Below are 23,228 nucleotides of genomic sequence, written 5' to 3'. Positions count from 1 at the left end.
ATATAGTGATCAGTGCTAAAAAAAAAAAAGCAGAGACACTGTACTAATGGCATTGGGCAGGAAGGGGTTAACATGAGGAGCGATCAAAGGGTTACCTGTGTGCTTGGGAGCGTTTTACTAGGCGGCGGTGTGTGTGTGTGTGTGTGTGATTCACTGTAATAATACTGCTATGGATGGCTGTGCTGTGCACAGCCATCCACAGCAGTGTGCTCGAGCTTACAGAGAGGAGGAATGTTAGTAAACAAAACAGTTCTCCTATCTGTCGGAGATCCTCGGAAATCACCGGGGCGCCGGCAAGTAATTACCGGCCAGGGCCCAGTGATTGGTGGCGCGGGTAGGGCGCACGCGTGGCTCGCGCGCACCCCTTACTCGGTAATGCAAAATCGTGTGTATATATACGTGATTTTGCGCACTGCTGCCGCCCTGTGACAGTATTTCTGCTATAGGGTGGTCGGCAAGCGGTTAATGGTTGTGCATATACTGGTTTTGTATAATAGTAGTAAGCCTAGCTTTGTCATGCTTATATAAACTTCAGTCTTTCCAGTGGAAAATGGTCAAATATTCCTGTTGTATAGATGTGTTTATGGAATGATATCCCCAGGGAGTGTGTTCCTTACAACTTATGGTGTATACAGCTACATTCCAAAGACATATCTGTTACTAATGTTCTGCTATGACAGAACGCAGAATGAATTTCCCTTTCTGTACAACACACTTAAGGGGCTTGAACCAGCTTAACAGTAGCAGCTGCTCCACTCATAAGGCCCCTTTCACATGGGCCAGACTCTGCTAGATCAGCAAGGGATTGTTCTCTAATCTCCTGCTGATCAGAGCAGGCAGAAGACAAGTCCATGTCTGCTCAGTTTGTGACAGGTCCATGTCTTCTCAGCTCTACTCTATGGACATTGAGTGTAAACAGATTCTGCTGTCCTTTTTACACCCGACTGCCCTTTGAATCGGTCCGCCTAGACCATGGGTAGGATACCTGCGGTTCTCTAGCTGTTGTGAAACTACATTTCCCATGAGGCATTGCAACATTACAAAACTGACAGTTACAGCTATGACTTGCAGAGGCATGATGGAACTCGTAGTCCTGCAACAGCTGGAGAGCCGCAGGTTGCCTACCCCTGGCCTAGACGGAAGACGAAGGGGGACAGATCCCCTTCCGTTTTTTTTTTGTTTTTTTTTTTTTTTCTGTATCGGACCAGATCGGATTAGAGGTAGGTCAGTGTAGACAAACGCAAGTACGTTTTACATCTGCCAGTCTATAAGGGTAAATGGAGAATCCGGTCAGGTCCGCCGGAAAAACTGACAAGTGGACCTGATGGGACCCTTCAGGTCTAAGTCATACAAAAATTGTTTCCAAATGCATGTATCCAAAAGTATAATAATGTAGCACAATGTTGTTGCACAATAATGTAAGGAGGTGTCCTGTTTCATTTGCATTTTAAACCACTAGGGGATTCAAATAACCAATAGGAGGCCTGCATGGAGCCAAAGAGAACACCAGTATGAAATGCCTGATGTAGAGTATTTTCCTGTTCATAAAAGGCAGGATATTCTAGAACAGGGGTCTCCAAACTTTCTAAACAAAGAGCCAGTTTACTGTCCTTGAGATTTTAGGGGGGCCAGACTGTGGCCTTTGGGAGTAGACATTTTCCAGGTGTTTTGCTTTGTCTTTAAGGTCACTTTGCGGTACAAGCCAAGGAAACTTAGACTTCTGTAATGTATTAATATTTGCTTTACTAAACAGGAAAAAGTCTGCACATACAACTTCAGGATACACAAACATAGTAAAATATGCCTACAACATACACAAGCTGACTATCTACAGTTAGGTCCATATATATTTGGACACAAGCACAATTTCAGATTTTTCAGGTATTTACCAAAACATATTCAAGCTATATATATATATAAGTTCAAATTGAGGGTATGTACATCCAAATAAGAGGAAGGATTTAGGAATTACAGCTCTGAAGAGTAGCCATCCCCCCTTTTTCAATGGACCAAAAGTAATTGGACATTTGAATAAAAAGCTGTTTCATGGCCAGGTGTTTGCTACTCCTTTTATTATTTCTTCATCAGTTAAGCAGGTAAAAGGTCTGGAGTTGATTCTAAGTGTGGTATTTGCATTTGTGAATCTACATGCGAATCTACATGCGTTCAAAGGAGCTGTCCATGTAAGTGAAATAGACCATTGTAAGGCTTCAAAAGCGAAACAAATCCATCAGAGATAGCAGCAACATTAGGAGTGGCCAAATCAACAGTGTGGTACATTCAGAGGAGAGAGGACCGCACTGGTGATCTCAACAACATAAAAAGGCATGGACGTCCACAGAAGACAACAGTGGTGGATGATCACAGGATCCTCTCTATGGTAAAGAAAAACCTATTCACAACTTCCAGACAAGTGAAGGGCACTCTCCAGGAGGTGGGCGTATCATTGTCAAAGTCTGCAATCAAGAGAAGACTTCACAAGAGCAAATACAGAGGGTTCACCACAAGGTCCAAACCATTCATAAGTCTGAAGAATATAAAAGCCAGATTAGACTTTGCCGAAAAACATCTAAAAAAATCCAGACCATTTCTGGAAAAGTATTCTTTGGATGGCTGAAACTAAAATTAATCTGTACCAAAATGACAGGAAGCAAAAAGTGTGGAGAAGGCTTGGAGCAGCTCATGATCCAAAGCATACAACGTCATCTGTAAAACATGGTGGAGGCAGCGTGATGGCATGGGCATGCATGGCTTCCAGTGGCACTGGGTCATTGGTGTTTATTGATTATGTGACAGAAGCACTTGGATGAATTCTGAAGTGTTTAGAGATATACTGTCAGCCCAGATTCAGCCAAATGCAGAAAAGTTGATTGGAGTGCTTCACAGTACAGATGGACAAAGATCCAAAATACACAGCAAAAGCAACCCATGAGCTTTTGAAGGAAAAGAAGTGGAATATTCTGCAATTGCCCAGTCAAATCACCTGATCTCAACCCAATTGAGCATGCATTTCACTTGCTGAAGGCAAAACTAAAGGCAGAAAGAGCCACAAACAAAGAACAACTGAAGACAGCTGTAGTTAGAGCCTGGCAAAGCATCAGAAAGGAGGAAACCCAGTCTTTGGTAATGTCCATGGGTTCCAGAGTTCAGGCAGTCATTGCCAGTAAAGTATTCTCAACAAAATATTAAAAATGAACATTTTATTTATGATTATATTCATTTTTCCAATTATATTGGAGCCCCTGAAAATGGAGGGACTGTGTATAAAAATGGTTGCAGTTTCTAAAATTTGTACTTGATATTTATGTTCAACCCCTTGAATTAAAGCTGACAGTCTGAATTTTAAATTTGTTTGGATTGTTTCGTTTTAATTTATGCTAGTGGCATAAAGAGCCAAAGTATGATAATTGTGTCTGTGTCCAAATACAGTTGTGTTCAAAATAATAGCAGTCAGAGTTCACTAACCTGATCAGTCACTGTTTTTGGTAGAAATGATATTTCTACATGGCAAATAATTTACTAGCAGGTGTAGTAGAGTAATAGAAATCCAACAGACCCAACAGTCATGACATGCATGCTGCTGATTCTGTGTAATTGAATCACTAATTGAAAGGGACATGTTCAAAATGATAGCAGTGTGGAGTTCTATTAGTGAGGTTATTCATTCTCTGAAAACAGGTGGCAATTATTGCCCTTATTTAAGGAAGGAAGGCAGCAAATATTGTACATGCTGGTTACAGTGCATTTCTCTCTGAAATTCTGAGGAAAATGGGTCGTTCCAGACATTGTTCAGAAGAACACTGTACCTTGATTAAAAAGTTGATTGGAGAGGGGAAAACATATAAAGAAGTGCAGAAAATGATAGGCTGCTCAGCTAAAATGATTGCAAATGCTTTAAAATGGCAACCAAAACCTGAAAGACGTGGAAGAAAGCGAAAAATTACCATTCGAATGGATAGAAGAAAAGGAAAAAATGGCAAGGACTCAGCCAACAATCAGCTCCAGGAAGATCAAAGAAGGTCTAAAGTTACCTGTGAGTACTGTTACAATTAGAAGACGCCTATGTGAAGCCAAGCTATCTGCAAGAAGCCCCCGTAAAGTCCCACTGTTGAAAAAAAGACGTACTGAAGAGGTTACAATTTGCCAAAGAGCACATTGACTGTCCTAAAGAGAAATGGCGCAACATTTTGTGGACTGATGAAAGTAAGATTGTTCTTTTTGAGTCTAGTGGCCGGAGACAGTTTGTCAGACGACCCCCAAACACTGAATTCAAGCCACAGTACACTGTGAAGACAGTGAAGCATGGTTGCGCAAGCATCATGATATGGGGATGTTTCTCATACTACGGTGTTGGGCCTATTTATCGCATACCAGGGATCATGGATCAGTTTGAATACATAAGAATACTTGAAGAGGTCATGCTGCCTTATGCTGAAGAGGAAATGCCCTTGAAATGGGTGTTCCAACAAGACAACGACCCCAAACACACCAGTAGACGTGCAACGTCTTGGTTCCAGACCAACAAGATTGACGTTATGGAGTGGCCAGCCCAATCCCCGGATCTTAATCCAATAGAAAACTTGTGGAGTGACATCAAAAATGCAGTTTCTGAGGCAAAACCAAGAAATGGAGAAGAACTGTGCAATGTAGTCCAATCATCCTGGACTGGAATACCTGTTCACAGGTGCCAGAGGTTGGTTGACTCCATTCAACACAGATGCATAGCAATTCTCAGAAACAGTGCTTATACAACTAAATATTAAGTGATTCAAAGGAAAGCAAAATCTTCAAACATTTTTCAGTTTATATAGTGAATGTTTCAGTTTGTAAAGAAGAATACAAACACTGCTATTTTTTTTGAACAGTCTAATATTCATTTTCTTCCATTGTTTTTACAGGAACAACACAAATTTGATATATTTTTCTTCATGTTTTGATTTGGAATAGAATGTGTAGTGTTTCCAATGCATTTGTGTGTATGGAAATAAAAGCTATTAGAAGGATTTTGAGCTTTATTCACTTTTTTCAACACACTGCTATTATTTTGAACACAACTGTATATATGGACCTAACGGTATGTGATAGGCATACACTAAAACCATTACTTAACTTGGGCTTCCATTGATATAATCGTCTTCATGGTTCCTTCAAAGACCAACTACTTCATTCTCCTCTATGCCCATTGCCGACTGCAAAACTATTGTAGGGTACCCACTGTTGCCTTGTAACACTTTCACAGAAAGGCATAGATTTCCAGCGGAAAGAATAAACCTGCTTCTTTCTTCGTGCTGTCTTGAGAACACTGGCCTGCTGTTGTCCAGTCTTCACAGCATGGCACTCTCTCTAGCAATATTCCCCAGTCTATTACAACAAAAACACCTAATGTGACTGAATGTACCATTTAAAGCCACTTGTTTCCATCTTTTAAGCAAAGCTGGTGTTGGAATCCCATCTAATTCCTCTCTAGGGACCCCCACCTTAAGTAAATCAGTACACATGTGTCTCCTGAAGACCATAGGCCTTGCCCTCCTTTTATCTGACTCAGCTCGACCGTTTATATTGGAACTGATCAGATTCCCAGCTTCCCGCTTATGGGAAGTAACAATGGCACATGTCCTACTTCTGCTTACAGACTTAGGGCCTTTGTCCTTTGTCAGGGCGTCATCAGACTTGTTTATGAGGGCTGCACACTACTCATTCAAATCTTTAGCTTTGCCTACAGGGATTTGAACACACTTCAAAGCCATTGCAGGCTTCACTTTGATTGCCCTACTTTCTAAATCCTTTGCTTTGCTTGCAGTGTCTTTCAAACACTGGGTCACCACTGCAAGCTGCTCTTTCAGCAGGTCTCATTCTACTGCTGCCTTTTTCCTCTTTTCAGATTCAATATGTAGAGCATGCAGGAAGAAGTCAAACACAGCTACTGGCCACATCTCTCTCTTACTGAACCCAAAACTTTTAAGTCTAAAATATGAGGAAAAATCAGAGACTCTATCACCCCAAGCTCTGTTCAAAGGAGAAGCATACCTAGCAAGTTCCCTTGCGACAGACATCCACTGACTATCTCTGGCCGAGGCAGGTAGGGTGCATGCCTTCTCCTCCTGAACACAAGAAACTTTTGCAGCCTTACTCTTCTCAAACCGTGTATGCAGAAATTTTCCCAGCACAAGCAACAGAACACACTACAGAAAACAGGTCTGCTTTAGTTGAGCTTTAACGCAAATCCCGGGCGAGTCCCCAACTGTTTTGCTTCGTGTCTAATATAGGTTACTTTGCATTTTAAGCAAGGAAACTTAGACCTCCGTAGTGTATAATTGTGCTTTTACTAAATGAAAATGCTGTATATATAAACCATTACAATTAGGAATACAACACAAGACTGACAGTTATACCTATACCAAGCAAAAATTCTACCCACTTCCTAGCGAATCTATGTTCTGTATTCAATAGTAATACTCTGAAAAGGTTACTTCACTCAGGTTAGAGTGGGTTCACGATCTCCATAGGAACGCAAAGACCCAGGCTTACTCTACAGCAATTGCAGTAGATCGGGCGATAAACTTCTTCTGTCAGAGATCTTTCTTGGTGTTAAGTCATCTTCAAGTCTTCCTTGCCCGCCTAGCCTGCCAACCTTTATGCAAAAAGTTTTGAGTAGCCAATCCCACATGGGCGTATAGTTTTCTACCTTCTTACACTGTCCAGTTGTATAGGTGATACATTCTCAAATTCAACCTCAAGATAGCAATGATGTGTCATACATGCCATAGGTCATGGATATTGGAAGGTCAAGCTATTGGTAACCATGGCTACAGAACAATAGCCAACTGAAAACTGAAATACAACAATGGTATCTATGCTACCATTGTATCCAGTAGCATTTGTTCAAGACCCCTCATACAAACTCCAATAAACTTGTCTGTCTCCAAAACAAACAGATTGCTATATACACAGTAAGTCTGAGAATAAAATCAGGAAAAACACACATATATATATATATACACACACACACACACTATATTGTCAAATATATTTGGACGCCTGCTTTTACATGCACATGAATTTTAATGACATCCCAGTCTTAGTCCGTAGGATTCAATATTGAGTTGGCCCACCCTTTGCAGCTCTAACAGCTTCAACTCTTCTGGGAAGGCTGTCCACAAGGTTTAGGAGTGTGTCTATAGGAATGTTTGACCATTCTTCCAGAAGCGCATTTGTGAGGTCAGGCACTGATGTCCGACGAGAAGGCTTGGCTTGTAGTCTCTGCTCTAATTCATCCCAAAGGTGTTCTTTCGGGTTGAGGTCAGGACTCTGTGCAGGCCAGTCAAGTTCATCCACCCCAAGCTCGCTCATCCATGTCTTTATGAACCTTGCTTTGTGCACTGGTGTGCAGTCATGTTGGAACTGGAAGGGGCCATCCCCAAACTGTTCCCACAAAGTTGGGAGCATGAAATTGTCCAAAATGTCTTGGTATGTTGACTCTTTAAGAGTTCCCTTCACTGGAACTAAGGGGCCAAGCTCAACCCCTGAAAAACAACCCCATACCATAATCCCCCCTCCACCAAACTTCACCCTTGGCACAATGCAGTCAGGCAAGTGCCATTCTCCTGACAACTGCCAAACCCAGACACGTCCATCGGATTACCAGACAGAGAAGAGTGATTTGTCACTCCAGAGAACACGTCTCCACTGCTCCAGAGTCCGGGTGGCATGTTTTACACCACTACATCCGACACTTTGCATTTGCACTTGGTGATGTAAGGCTTAGATGCAGCTACTCGACCATGGAAACCCATTCCATGAAGCGCTCTACACACTGTGGTGTTAATCTGAAGGCCACACAAAGTTTGGAGGTCTTTAGCTATTGACTCTTCAGACAGTCTGTGACTTCTTTGCACTGTGTGCTTCAGCATGCGCTGACCCTGCTCTGTGATTTTATGTGGCGCGCAGCTTCGTGGCTGAGTCGCTGTTGTTCCAAGTTGCTTCCACTTTGTTATAATATCACAAACAGTTATCAAACTCAATGCATAGTGGGAGTAAACAGGGCATCTTTGGCACTAGGTGGAGGAATAGTGCACCATCATTGGTGTCACTGGGAGGAATAGTGCTCAATTGTTGGTTTCAGTGGGGAAAATAGAGCCCCATTGTTGGTGTCAGTAGAGGGAATAGTACCCCATCATTGGTGTCAGTGGAAGGAATAGTGCCCCATTGTTGGTGTCAGTCGGAGAAGTAGTACCTCATTGCTAATATCATTAACAGGAATTATGCCCCATTGTTGGTGTCTGTGGGAGGAATAGTGTCTTGAATCAGTGAGTGTAGAAGGGCCAGATAAGGGCAAGCACAGGGCCATATCCGGCCCTTGGGTCACTTTTGGAGACCTCTGTTCTAGTGTAAATTATTTTCAGATCTTTAAAATCCCTGATCAATAAAGAAAGCTAGAGGATTGGCTTAAAGCAACAAACTACGGTAGTTTAAAATAAAATCCTACTGTCTAAAATCAGCTATATCTTCCACCAGAGGCCTATCACACCAGTATTTTGCTTCATATTTTAAATACTGAAAGGATAGTGAAATCACAACCCATGATGATGAATCCCTTTTTGATTTTTTAGGTGCGCACCAGTCCTCCCTCTTACTCTTTGGAACGAGTAGTTGCTGGGTTTCGAACTCGCAATCAGATGCTTTTGGATTTAATAGAAGAGCAGGATGAGGTTTTGCATGAAAAGTTCTCAGACCATAGTGACGAGGAAGAAGAAAAAGCAGAAAATAACAATGCTAAATCTCCATTTAGGTACTTTTTTATGTTTCACAAATGTAGTCTAAGAGGTTAAGTATGGCTGTATAGCAATGACAAAGCATCTTTTAGCTTTAAGGCTACTTTCACACTGAGGGGTTTTTTTCAAGCGTTTTTGCTTTAAAAAAAGCACCTGAAAAGCTCAAGAAAACTGCTTCCCTATATATGTGAATGTATATCTATGTATGTTTTCACACTGAGGAGTTGCGCTTGCAGTGCGTTGTAAAAAAACCCCACTTGCAGCACCTTTGGAGCATGTTTGGGGAGTTAAAATAAAAAAAAAAAAAACACCCCAAAAACACTTCTTCCCATTAAAATCAATGGAAAACACCTAAAAAAAGCCACTGAGAAGCATTTTTTGTGCAGTTTTAAGTCACGTGTCCTTTAAAAAACACGGTAAAAACACCTATGCGTTTTTGAGGTGTTTTTCAGGCGGATCAGTGTGAAAGTAGCCTGAGGGACCCTTCCCGCTTGTCCGTTTATGTAAAACATTTACTAATTATCTCCCCTTTACAAATACACTGCTCAAAAAAAAATTAAAAGAACACTTTGAAAATCATCAAAACATAAAATCTCAATGGGTAAAAATATCATGCTGGATATATTTACTGATATGGACTGAGTAATGTGTTAGGAATGTAAGGATGCCCCATCGTTTGATGGAAATGAAAATTCTCAACCTACAGAGGACTGAATTCAAAGACACTACAAAAATTAAAGTGAAAAAATGATGCAGCAGTCTAGTCCATTTTGCTGAAATTTCATTGAAGCAACTCAAAATGGTACTCAGTAGTTGTATGGCCCTCACGTGCTTGTATGCATGATTGACAACATCAGGGCATGCTCCTAATAATACTACAGATGGTGTTCTGGGATATTTCCTCACAAATCTGGACCAGGGCATCACTGAACTCCTGGACAGGCTGAGGTGCAACCTGGTGGCGTCGGATGGACCGAAACATGATATCACAGAGGTGTTTTCTTGGATTTGGGTCAGGCGAGCGTGGGGGCCATTCAATGGTATCAATTCCTTCATCCTCCAGGAACTGCCTGCATGCTTTCACCACATGAGGCCGGGCATTGTCATGCACCAGGAGGAACCCAGGACCCACTGTACCAGCGTAGGGTCCAATGATTTCATCCTGATACCTAATGACAGTCAGGGTCCATTGTCTAGCCTGTAGAGGTCTGTGCATCCCTCCATGGATATGCCTCCCCAGACCATCACTGACCCACCAATAAAACAGTCATGCTGAACAATGTCACAGACAGCATAACGTTCTCCTCAGCTTTTCCAGACCCTTTCATGTCTGCCACATGTGCTCAGGGTGAACCTGTTTTCATCTGTGAAAAGCGCAGGGCACCAGTGGTAGACCTGCTAATTCCGATGTTCAATGGCAATCTCTAGGGTGCTTGGCAATGAGCACAGGGCTTGCTAGACGATGTCGGGCCCTCAGGCCACCCTCATGAAGTCTGTTTCTGATTGTTTGGTCAGAGACATTCACACCAGTGGCCTGCAGGAGGTAATTTTGTAGGGCACTGGCAGTGCTCATCCTGTTCCTCCTTGCAGATACAGGTCCTGCTGATGGGTTAAGGACCTTCTACGACCCTTTCCAGCTCTCCTAACTTTCCAGTTCTCCTGGAGTAACTGCCTGTCTCCTGGAATCTCCTCCATGCTCTTGAGACGGTGCTGGGAGACACAGCAAACCTTCTGGCAATGGCATGTATTGATGTGCCATCCTTGAGGAATTGGACTGCCTGTGCAACCTCTGTAGGGTCCAGGTATCACCTCATGTTACCAGTAGTGACACTGACCCTAGCCAATTGCAGTATCATATTTTAATGCTGTTCTCTTCAAATCCAATTATCTGCCTAAGGACAGGTTCACACTATAGCAGAGAGCTGCATTATTTTTTGTTGTAAAAAAAAGCGCAGCACTCCACAAGGGCACACAGAAAACAATGTTTTTCTTTGTACTCCGTTTGCACTTCCACTCCGAGGTATAGCATTGCAGACAAATGAAGACATGTTGCTTTTTTCTGCACCACCCTTCAGCTGTCTGTATGTTACTGCGTTTCTATGCATTTCTGTGCTGATCTGCCATACATGGAAATGACATAGAAGTGACATTCCATTAAAGTTTAGGAAAAAAGAGAAACTGAGCCTTCCTTTGTAAAAACTTCCCTGTTTACAGATATATTTAAAGTTGTATTTTTTTACTGGGCATAGCTATTAAAGCAACATAGAACCCTAAAATGCAATATATTGCAGCTTACCAATCCCTAGATGTGGTGGCTGCATTCGTTTTTCCTTTTAAGGTTTTTTTTTTCCCCCCTTTGTTTCACCTTGTAACCCAGCCAGTAACACACTCCTGTCCTAGAATGTCTGCATTCTGAATGAAGTAGTAAAGCAGATGCTCCTGGACAGCAGCATTGTCAGTCTGGGGAGAGTGTAGTGTTAAGCTTACTACTCACGGGTTGAAAATCGGCCAAAAACACTAACCTGCTGACTTTCGGCTCATGTGTACAGCTCTTTGTCCGACAGAAACCGGTTTTAGAAATGGCTTCTCTCGAACAGGCACGCTGGAAAACCATATCCACCGCCATCCGATCAGTGCCGGCAGCCAATGGCTACCGGCGCTGATCAGTGTGTTTTGGTGGGGGGGGGGGTGGGGGGCAGTCCCCCTGACAGAACACAAAAGCAGAAGGGGGAGATCGCCGTACTAACATTGCTTTTGTTAGTATGGCGACCTCTCAGGGTTTTTTTCGTTCAGCCCACTTCTCCTATGTACCCTGCATTATTCTAGCAGATTTAGATGAAGTTTACTAACAAATTGAAGTTGAATTCCAGCTAACACTATATAAGCAGTTACAGCAACAGTTGTTTTCCTTTTGGCAATCCTTAATGGGGAGCAGGGGTCAGAGACTTAAAGCGGAACTTCCCCTTTTGCCAAAAAATAAGTACCTGCAAATTTTAAGTTGGTGATAGGGTGTCTTTAAACACAGATTACTCAAAGAAGCTCAATTGGACTCCCCTGCCACTCAGGGAGAGAGAGCAGATAAAGGCCTAGGACACTCAGTATAACTTACTAGAATTAGACTTTTATATCTGACTTTACTGTAAGCTCTGCTAACTGAAATACAGCACAGCACAACTTTTATGCCATACAGTAGACTTGGAAGCAAGTACAAGAGGAAAGAAAATACATTTTAAAAAAGGGGTTCACCAAAAAAAAAGATACGAACATTAAATTACATTATTAGAAGCTATATGTTAATATTGCATATTTTATATATAAATATTCATAGCTGCATAATTGAATAATATAAAGAATGCATTTTTGCATTATGCTGCAGGATTTGCCATTTGTTATACATATCTAAGATATTTCACTTTCTAAATTGCCTAATTTAATCAAATGCCTAACAAGTAGCTATTTGCAGAGTAAATAAAAGTGTTCTTTTTGTTTGTTTGTTTGTTTTTTTTGTAGACGGTCCATCAATCGCACATGGACCCGAGGACATGTCCCTGAGATTGGAGAGCTAAATAATGGTGCCGTACAGAACTCTTCCATCAGTGAGGAACTGATGGGTAATCATCTTTATATCTTTATCACTACTTGCATTGACATACTACTATTCTATAGCTATGACTGATTTTCAGCATGCTTTGTTTTAGGAACTACTATGGAATCGGTACGGGAAAGCCAAGGTCTTAATTTAAAAAAACTTAAAACGGCTGAACTTCGGCTTGCTGATGCAAGACAGAAGATGAGGGAGCTGACAATTAATATCAAAATGAAGGAGGAGCTGATTAATGAACTCATCAAGACAAGTGAGTTGCTATTCCATTAGTCATGTGTATGGCTTTTGTATGTCCATATGGGTGCATTATGGATTGATTGAAAATGTTTGTTTTTTCCTGCCTTCTTATGTCCTGTTCAATGATTTGTATTAAAAGAGATTTTCAAAAAATATAGAAACAAGTACAAGAACAGCAGTTCCATAAGGCAAACTCTTATGTCGTTGCAATAAGTACATCTGGATGAAGCTACAAACAAATGGCGCATATAGAGTAGGAGCTATCTATCATGTCTAACCAGGTTGACCATTTTAGTGCTACTTGCGGACTGCTGTCTCAATTCATAATAATAGTAAATAAAAAATCTATGCAGAAAGTGGACCCTTAAAGTCAAAGGAAGGCGTGTGCCAACCCCAAACTAAGATGCATATCGGTGTACACACAAAACCAATTCCAAGGCGATATAGCAACAAATGCATTATGAAATACAGGTCCATTTACCAAAAATAGAGATTTCAGGTCTATAACAGCTGTGTAAAAAACGTGTGCTCAAAATATCATATTCAGCGCACATCAGAGGAAGCAGTAACAGAAAATAGGAGAAGAGAAACAGAGGAGGCGAGTATGTGAAGAAGAGCGGAAGAGACTGGATCCATATGGCCCAGCTACTGCCGCCCCCAAGAAAGCCCATCTCAGAATGGCAACAATAGGTGATTTCCACACTCTGGCAATGGACACCCTAGCTGCTAAGGGAATGAAGAAAACTAGATAGCCAAGATGTCTGTGGGTTCTGTCCAGGAGGTTGCTAAAAGTGCTGTCTTGGCATTTTTGGCAGTATTAAGGCCAGTTTGCTTCAAAATATCCCAAGGAATGTTCTCTCCACTGTAATGTGGCCATCTGGTCTGCTTTATGCTTTCCCTCAGCCTCTGTTTCTGGTTTGTTTGCTGTAGTGTGCGGTTTAACTTTTATCTTGGTTACATCAGCAAGAAGCTGGGAGGCTGAAGACAGCCAATAAACTTTCTAATTTCATCCTCCTTGCTGAGCTATTATATTCTTGCAACAGGGACTTCCCTGCCTTCAAAATACACTGATTATCTTTCCAGGCTATAGCCAGGCTTACAACGGTAGATCAACTTCTGTACAACCTCAGTGCCCATACAGCGATCAAAATTTCGGCCATTCCCCATGGAACCGGCTGAATTTCGATCCATGTATGGCCGAAGGAATGTGAATATGGGAGAAAGCAATGGATGCCCTGGTGGTGCCGTAGGAAAGCTATAACCTCATCTATGCATTTCCTCCCATAATGCTGCATCCGCAGCTATTGCATTGAATAGAGTCTGAAGGAATTCCGCTCATCCTCATGGCTCTGGATTGTTTTCATCATCCTTGGTACACTGACATTGTACACCTGGTCACGGATGCGCCTTGGCGTCTTTCTTTGCAGCAAGAAGACCTGCTATCCCAGGGTCCGATTTTCCATCCTATTTTGCCATCTCTGGCTTTAATGGCTTGGCTATTGATGGCCAGGTGCTGAAATGCAGGGGCCTCTTGGAATCGGTGGTTCCCATCTTCCTTATGGCTCAAAAATAAACATCTCAGAAGATATATCATTGTACATACAAAGGTTACTTCTCCTGGTGTGAGTCTTGGTAGTTTTAGCCATACTCCTTTTCTGTGGCTCTGATCTTGGATTTTCTACAATGTTGTGTTGATCACACTCTTGTTTTTTTAACATCCTTTGGCTATGCATTTATTGGCTTGTGCTTTCAACCAAGGTGTCATTCATGTGGCTCCGCTGGACAAACTTCCAATCTTGTCGTGTGACCTAAACCTGGTACTCTGTTTGCAGAAGCATCTATTTGAAAACATACGGGAAAACCCCCCAATGATTCTTTCCTTAATAGTTGCCTTACGGGTCTCCGTGACCTATACACATAGATTTTCAGAGTTGGCAGCAGTGTCTAGCACAAAGATAAATTCATTATTCGCAGCCTTCCTTTTTTCTGAAGGTGGTGTTTGCCTTTTACCTTTTAATGAGTATATTATCCTTCCTTATCTCTCCCTATGTCCGATGCATCCCATTGAGGTTACGCTTCACACTCTGAATCTTGTTTGGGCTGTGCGGGTGTACCTATCAGCTACAGCTTCATTTTGAAAAACACTAAAGTGACCTCACTGTCTAGAAGGTTGCATGTCAGGATTAGATAGTGGCCTTCCGGGTCCTTGATCTCCGTCAGGAGGGTAAAGGAGTAGATCGATGGAAGCCTATAAGTAGCCCCCTACATTTAGAGGGTGCAGAGGCCGTGTAGACTTGGGGGTAGGAGGAGTTAAAAAAATTTAGAGATAAATTGGGTGGAAAAATTGGTTTCTTGTAAACATATGACATGGGCCTTAACGGAGGATAATGTACGGAAGGCTTTGGTTTACTTGTTAGGAGAGTTGAGCCCTTGAACATTTAATATAAGAATATTTAATGGGGCCATGGTAGTGAGGCTTAGGGAGGATAGTCAAGGTGCATTCTATCAGAATGAGGACCATCAGTGTACCACAGGGACAAGAGGAGAGAGAGAGAGATAAAAAACAGACTGAGGAGGTGGAAGGGAGAATGGAGGAGAAGGAATAGAGAAAGAGGGAATTGGGTGTTGTGAGGAGAGTTGGTAGAGCACCCCGTGGATGGGAGAGGAGTTTCCCATCCAGGGAGCAGTAACTAGTCCGTAGAGTATCCACAGAGGGACAATCAGGGACATAGAGGGGGCAGCAGTGAACAACCTCAGGGGTCGCCACAGCCAACATACAGTATCTCACAGAAGTGAGTACACCCCTTACATTTTTTAAAAATATTTTATTATATCTTTTCATGTGACAACACTGAAGAAATTACACTTTGCTAGAATGTAAAGTAGTGAGTGTACCACTTGTATAACAGTGTAAATTTGCTGTCCCCTCAAAATAACTCAACATCCAGCCAATAATGTCTAAACCGCTGGCAGCAAAAGTGAGTACACCACTGTGAAAATGTCCAAATTGGGCCCAGTTAGCTATTTTCCCTCCCTGGTGTCATGTGACTCCTTAGAGTTACAAGGTCTCAGGTGTGAATGGGGAGCAAGTGTGTTAAATTTGGCGATATCGCTCTCACTCTGTCATACTGGTTACTGGAAGTTCAACATGGCACCTCATGGTAAAGAACTCTCTGAGGATTTGAAAAAAAGAATTGTTGCTCTACATAAAGATGGCCTAGGCTATAAGAAGATTGCCAAGACCCTGAAACTGAGCTGCAGCATGGTGGCCAAGACCATACAGCGGTTTAACAGAACAGGTTCCACTCAGAACAGGCCTCGTCATGGTCGACCAAAGAAGTTGAGTGCACATGCTCATCGTAATATCCAGAGGTTGTCTTTGGGAAATAGACATATGAGTGTTGGCAGCATTGCTGCAGAGGTTGAAGGGGTGGGGGGGGGGGGGGGGTCAGCCTGTCAGTGCTCAAACTATACGCCACACACTGCATCAAATTGGTCTGCATTGCTGTCATCCCAGAAAGAAGCCTCTTCTAAAGATGATGCACAAGAAAGCCCGCAAATAGTTTGTTGAAGACAAGCAGACTAAGGACATTGATTACTGGAACCATGTCCTGTGTTCTGATGAGACCAAGATAAACTTATTTGGTTCAGTTGGTGTCAAGTGTGTGGCGGCAACCAGGTGAGGAGTACAAAGACAAGTGTGTCTTGCCTACAGTCAAGCATGGTGGTGGAAGTGTCAAGGTCTGGGGCTGCATGAGTGCTGCTGGCACTGGGGAGCAACAGTTCATTGAGGGAACCATGAATGCCAACATGTACTGTGACATACTGAAGCAAAGCATAATCCCCTCCCTTCGGAGACTGGGCCACAGGGCATTTTTCCAAAATAATGACCCTAAACACACCTCCAAGACTACCACTGCCTTGCTAAAGAAGCTAAGGGTAAAGATGATGGACTGGCCAAGCATGTCTCCAGACCTTAACCCTATTGAGCATCTGTGGGCCACCCTCAAACAGAAGGTGGAGGAGCGCAAGGTCTCTAACATCCATCAGCTCTGTGATGTCGTCATGGAGGAGTGGAAGAGGACTCCAGTGGCAACCTGTGAAGCCCTGGTGAAGTCCATGCCCAAGAGGGTTAAGGCAGTACTCGAAAATAATGGTGGCCACACAAAATATTGACACTTTGGGCCCAATTTGGACATTTTCATTTTGGGGTGTACTCACTTTTGTTGCCAGCGGTTTAGACATTAATGGCTGTCTGTTGAGTTATTTTGAGGGGACAGCAAATTTACAGTTATACAAGCTTTACACTCACTACTTTACATTGTAGCAAAGTGTCATTTCTTCAGTGTTGTCACATGAAAAGATATATAATAAAATATTTACAAAAATGTGAGGGGTGTACTCACTTCTGTGAGATACTGTATAAGAAGATCATCCAGTTGGATGGTGATGTCTGATAACCCGGTTAAATTTAAGGTGTAGTTGATGATGATGATGAGTGAGGATGCTAGGAAAGTAAAGGGTGTATGGAAGGGATGGGGCTTGGGAGGAGAGGAAAGTGGTGTAGATGTGTAGTTAAGGAGGAAATAGAAGTCTAGCTGCTAAGTTAGGAGGGGTTTCTTGCTGGTTTTGAGTGGATTTTCATAGTAATGTTTAGGGCAGCAAAGTTGGTTGGGTGTAAGTAATCATAGCAGGCCAGAAATCCAGTAAGCAGAAAACAAACATGTACTGTAGGTACAACCAAAACCGAGACCCATATCTCTTAAATAGCATATGGTCAAACTACCGAAAACCTTGAACAAGTGTGTAACATGGAATCTTTATGAATACCAGAAGTTTCAAAGTGGGTTATGGAAGAGAGGAGGAGGGCTCGCAGTCTCCCTGAGAGATATTGCTACAGGAAACGGAGCAATGTTGCTAGGGATTAATAGAAAAAAGGTGCTACTGGGATTCATAAATTTCCCCAGACAAGAGGGGAAGAATATCTAGGGGAACAGGGAGGGGGGGCAAATCGGAAGCGGGGGGGGGGGGGTTGGAGACAAAAAAAAAAAAAAAGGGTGGAGGGATGGGGAGAGTAGGTAGGGATGGGTAGGGAGGAAAAGGGTTATGAGGGGGTGAATTACTAGGAGTCTTTAAGGTGAGAGAGCAGTAAGGTTCCCATGGAACAAGGTGGACTTTGGTTCTGTTGGGAATGGGAACCCCTAAAGCGAGGAAAATGGGGGAATCCTCCCCAACTTGCTGTAGCCGTCCAAGGACGTTGGAGAAAATGGTGTGCTCACTGGTCAGAGCAAGAGGATTTAATCCCTGGAGTCTTCATTAGCGGGGGTAGGAGAGATGTAGCATCCTCTTTTATTGGTATTAGCTTGCTTCTTGGAACCTGGTGAGGTGTGGAGCTTCTGTGGGAGCTGGATGCAGAGCGGCGTCTGGAGCTTTCAGATGCTGGAGCTGTGGGGAGAAGGATTGGCGGTCTTCTGAGGACTTGCAGGTCTAGTGGCTACCCTGATATGAAATGCTGACAGAGAAAGGGAAACCCCAACAGTATGTTATACAATGTTGTTGTAGGATCAGCAGGTGGGTTTCAAGGCTCGTTGCTTGGAGATGGTTTAAGGAGCCAGGTCTTGGAAGATTTGGAAGGTATAGCCTTGAAAGATTGGAGCCTCCTTAGTATGTGCTGCCGCCATAATCTGCTCTTTAGTGCGGAAGAAGTGTAGCTTCGCTATATTGTCGTGAGGAGGGCCTTCTGATCTACTTGGAGTTAAAGCCCTATGAATTCTGTCCATTTCCAGCCTCTCTTTTGGAATAGATGGGACCAGTTCTTGAAATAGTGCTGTAATTGTCGACTGGAGGTCTATTATTGATTCAGGAAGGCCGCGTATTCAGAGGTTAGAGCGACAGGCTCTGTTTTCAAAATCTTCCAGTCTAGTTTGTAATGTGAGGTTTTCATCATGTAAGGTTTCTATCATATCACAGTGGTTAGCTGCTGTCAAGATCATCCGTTCTTTGTTCTAGGGGGTCACCGTGCGGTTCCCTAGCTCCTTAATTTCCTGGGAGAGTATTAGCGATGTGATCGGATGTTTGTTTGAAGGACTTGCTAAGCATCCATTCAAATTGTTGGAGTAAGTTTGAGTGAGGGGTGTCAGAGTGAAGCGCCAGGGGGGTGACCCCAGAGTCTGTATCTGACTCCATGTCCGCGGTAGGTTCCTGCTGGGTCTGCATACATGAGCGGGACTGCTGAGGAGAGGGAGCCGTCACCATCTTGGAGGAGGCCCGCGTCGTGACTTCCTTGATTGATTTCGGCTTGGGTTTCTGTTTAGTGCCCCCATACACCATGCCTATGGCTGTTGGGTATGCGGGGGTTCAGTCGAGCAGAGAGCGGGTTGTGGGGTTGCCGGGTCAGGGCTGAGAGCAGCCATGGGAGTCCGTGAGGAGCGGAGCATATCCTGCTCCGTCAGCTTCACGCATGCGCCCCCCCGGGGCACAGGAATTCTTATACTGTCAGGCTGTTTGGAAGCAGTTCAACTAAGGGAGATGAGAAAAACAGCAACACCCTTTAACAAGTCCTGCAAAGAGGACTGGGTACTACTTGCAACCCAGGTGCCCTTTGAGGGACATGGAGAACCAACCTGATGCTTAACTTTAGAACAGAGGAGGTCACCATCAGAAGGGAATTATTTCATACCAAAAAGAGCACCAAATCTTAACCAGTGAAAAGCTGAGCAACCAGAACTTGCCCAAACAGGCGGAACTAGAAAGTATTCTCCAATGGAAAAAGAAAATGCCCATAAGCAGATGTGGTAAAAAAAAACAAAAAAACAATGGGACAACTCCCAGAAGGAACAGATGTTCCCAAGGTGGAATCTATGGAATAGAACAGGTCTAATAAGACCAGCTGACCTGCATAGGAAGGCCAAGGCTGTATACTCCAAAGCTTGAGGGTGAAGAGACTGGAAACTCTGTGGCGCAGCAAGAGGTTGCCTAGCCAGGTAACCAATCTCAGTAAGTGAGTTATGATGGTTATGATCAGCACAACACAATAGCCCACAAGGGTTGTGAAATAACTCCTGAGACCTCTAGAAGGCTCATAGGTTTAATACCAGAAGTCAATCAAGGGGCAAGAAAAGGTAGTTAAACTGGTGGTTGTCTGAATAAGAACCCTGAGCATTAGTTCTGTGACTTAGTAATTCCTAATTCTACCCCAGTCCAATGAAGCATCAGCAGTCATGGGGAGAGGAGCAGGCACCTTAGCAGAATTGATAAAAACATGTACCCGATTAGCGGCAAAAACAGGGAAGGTGTGTGGAGTAGCTGCAGATCAGGCACAAAATGAGGACCTATTCCCAGGTGAACAGATCCCACAGGGTTCTACGGACGTACAATGTCCTCAGCAGTGGATATCTGTGGCCAAAAGCTAATGTGTTCTGTCTGTTGACAATTCTGGGAATCCAGGGAGGCATAGGGCTGTCCAGTTATGATCGCCACTTAGGATCTGAAGAGCACCTACGTGGCAAACCTCTCCTGTCATTGCAGAGGCTGCCATTTGGGAAGAGACAGTTTTCAAAGCATTTCCCTTGGAGGCAATGTGCAATCAAGACTAATACTCCCAGCAGCGTCCAGCACAGAAACCAAATTACTTCCCATGTAGCAAGGAGGACTTCTTCTCTTTTCCAGAGGCGCAGACCCTGAAATACCTAGATGTCCAGTGAAGTACAAAACTTGCTGAAGGCAGCCTCCCGGTGATGTAGAGGAATTGTTTGTCTGTTTTGGGAAACCAGATGGAAGGCTTGGGGATGAAGGCACATACAGGGGGAAGAAATTCCTTGAGCTGCCTAGAGAGGCTGATGTATGGACTAACTGGTCCAGAGAGACAGATCCATTGGTCTGTGTGGAACTCCATCCCAAGACCACGGTGGGAAGGGGGGGGGGGTGCTAAGAATGAAAAGTATTCCAAAACAGGGCTCCCTTAATGACTTACACTCCTCCAGTAGGGGAAAAGGGTTGAACTCCATACCTGATGAGAAGGGATCTAAGGGCACACAGGTTGCAGACCTTTTTTTAGAGATGGCTTAAGCTGAAATGTCTGCCTATCCTTCTACCTGTCTAGTGGTGTGCATTTTACGGTTGGTCCCTGGTTGGAATAGACCGCTGTTGAATAAATTCTCTCTCAAAGGTCCAGGACTTTTCAGGGGCCTTCCAGTCCATACTATGAGAAATATCTCAAATTCCAGGTGTAGGGAGAAGGTCTTTCCAGCTGTAGGAGCCAAGGCCAAAAGACAGTAGGCTGATCCAGTAGTATGCACTGGATCAATGAGGTCTAAAACAACCCCTTGTAATTCTAAGGAGACTGCAGTGCCTCAGATACTGTAACCTCACAGATAGTGACCGGAACCAGTTGGCCTTATCTGATCTGAGAACCTGGGAGGGTCAGAGATAAACTTTGCAGGAGATTGGGCTAGAGTGCATTTAAGATCTCTAAGGTCTATGTACGCAAAGAGTTGAGCACAAAGTCTTTAGGGATGTGGTGATCCCTGAGGATATGGCCTCCCGTACAGGAGGGAGACTCCAATGATGTAGACTCTATAACTACAGGGGTACCAGGTTCCAGATTGCAGGTGCTGACTCCGTTTAGAGGATATAGAGTAGACACACTCAGAACTGCTAGGGCAGTAAGGGGTCACCAATAGCAGCAGTACTGCCCCTCTGTTGCATTGCATAGCAGTAATACAACTAGGCTCAAAGTACAAGGTAAAGCCTTACTAACTTACAAGCCCAGGCACCTTCTACTAATGACTGTCGGGTGGCTTGAGGTGACCAGTTCTTGTTGGCGGGTAGTGGTAATGGACTAAAGTTCCACAAGATTCTCGCAAGCAGGAGCAACACTGAGATAGTGCTACCTTTATGGTGAATGGTAGAAAAGAGACTGAGATGCTCCACCCATGTCTGCACTCAGCCCTTCAGTGTTAACCCTTACCACAGTGAAACTAGTGGTGGCTGTAAATTTTAATGGTGTCCGTGGTGTCAACAGTATAATCCAAAGGTAACTGATTTCCTGTGCCTCTCAATAGACAAGAAAGAAAGCTGATTTGCTAAAGCAGACAAATAGGAAAATCTTTTATTTGCAGTTATTCTTCTTCAAAAGTGGATGTCCTTGTGGTCATGTTTTATCTGTGCTTAATCTCACCACTGACAACTATGACATGCAGAAGAGGAAAAAAAAAAAAAAACAACTCCTAACTTTACATTCTTTATACTTGGGCTAGGTCACACTAGTCTGCACTGTGCGTTCTGGTTGTGGTAATTGCCTCGATTACTGCAACCGAATCGTGCTGCTCTTACGAGACATGCGGGGTTGCCATTCATTCTGAATGGCACCCCCACACAAGCTAGCCCGCAGCAAGATCACAGGGGCAGGAACCACAAGGAAATTGCATTGTCAGAAATACTATGCAGTTTCCCTGTGAATGCGTTTTTGAAAAGGTGCATGAACCTTTTTTGTGCTGGACATGCGGCACAGCAGCCCATTCAAATGAACAGGCTGCCATGCTCGAGCAAACGCAGGCCACATGGCCCACACTAGTGTGAACCAAGCCTAAGGGACTGTTAGGTATGGAGACCCAGCAAACAGGGGCCTTTTTGAAATGCAGGGCAGACTCCACATTGTACCTACATTTTATGAGTTATTCATAAAATGCAGGCTGCAGTGTGGAGTTTGTGTTGTCCCATTTAAGTGCTCTTTACATAACGCTGTAAAGATCAGTTTATTATAGGAGAGTCCAGTTGAAATTAAACACTGGAATTTGATCCTGTGATTTTGCTTTGTGGTCCAAAAAACCACAGTCCTCTTGCAAGTTATTGCAAGCATTCTGTAGCTCTGCTTTTGTTTCCTTATCACCTTGTGTAACAAATGGTTACAAAATATTGGAATACTGTACCTCTGACCAGAATTCTTAGTGGTCACTTTCTAAGAGCAGAACAGTATTGTCAAGCAGATTAGCCGCTCCTTTGTATTACACTTTTTTATACCTTCATTAATTCATGTAAAGTTTGTAAGTTTGGGTACATTTTTTTAAGATATCCGTTATCCATCAGTTCAGTATGCAGGGATTTTCTTGACTAACTTGCTTTTTTTTTATTAACCAGCTTTCAGATGTTACCCTCATTTTAAGTAAGATGGTTACCTCAATACTGTCTTATGTGGACCATAAATATCAGAGACAGAAAAGCCCTTTGGAACTAATTATCTGAGCTTATGTAAACAAGTAAACTGCACTGTGTTCTTAGGTCTCAGTAAATAATTACAATAATTATGCAGTTTATCGTTACATAATTTTATCTTACCTCTGTTCTGTTTTTTGGGGGGGGGGGGGGATTAGTCCTTGGCTGTGAAAGAAAAGAGAATACCTTGTGGTAGCAGTTCCAAAGACTTCTTGGGATCTGGATTAATTTACTGTATTCCCATTTGTTTCTTTAACTTCTCAGTGAGAGCTGCCAAGGAGAATTGGAAATTATAATTTCCATAGAACTCCTGTTATAATACCATATGATTAGCTCAAAATGCTTCCTCACTCAATCAGAAAGTAGAAAAACAGTAATCGTGAGTAAAAGTAAAATTGTTTAAT

The 23,228-nt window shown here is 43.1% G+C and overlaps 1 protein-coding gene across 2 annotated transcripts in view; it reads left to right on the top strand.

Moving 5' to 3' along the window:
* The window catches only part of KIF27 (kinesin family member 27), a 128,971-nt gene that overhangs the window by 41,109 nt on the left and 64,634 nt on the right, over positions 1-23,228 (top strand). For both annotated transcript variants that reach the window (XM_089662103.1, XM_089662102.1), the window contains exons 7-9: positions 8,610-8,788; positions 12,282-12,382; positions 12,470-12,625. In XM_089662103.1, coding sequence (XP_089518229.1) covers positions 8,610-8,788; positions 12,282-12,382; positions 12,470-12,625 — 436 coding nt within the window. The remainder of the gene's footprint in view (positions 1-8,609; positions 8,789-12,281; positions 12,383-12,469; positions 12,626-23,228) is intronic.

Source organism: Staurois parvus, unplaced genomic scaffold (assembly GCF_062004578.1).
Source record: "Staurois parvus isolate SC_StPar_1 unplaced genomic scaffold, SC_StPar_1.0 ptg001432l, whole genome shotgun sequence".
NCBI lineage: Eukaryota > Metazoa > Chordata > Amphibia > Anura > Ranidae > Staurois > Staurois parvus.
The sequence above is the reverse complement of the archived record's forward strand: the minus strand, read 5'-3'. Positions and strand labels throughout refer to the sequence as shown.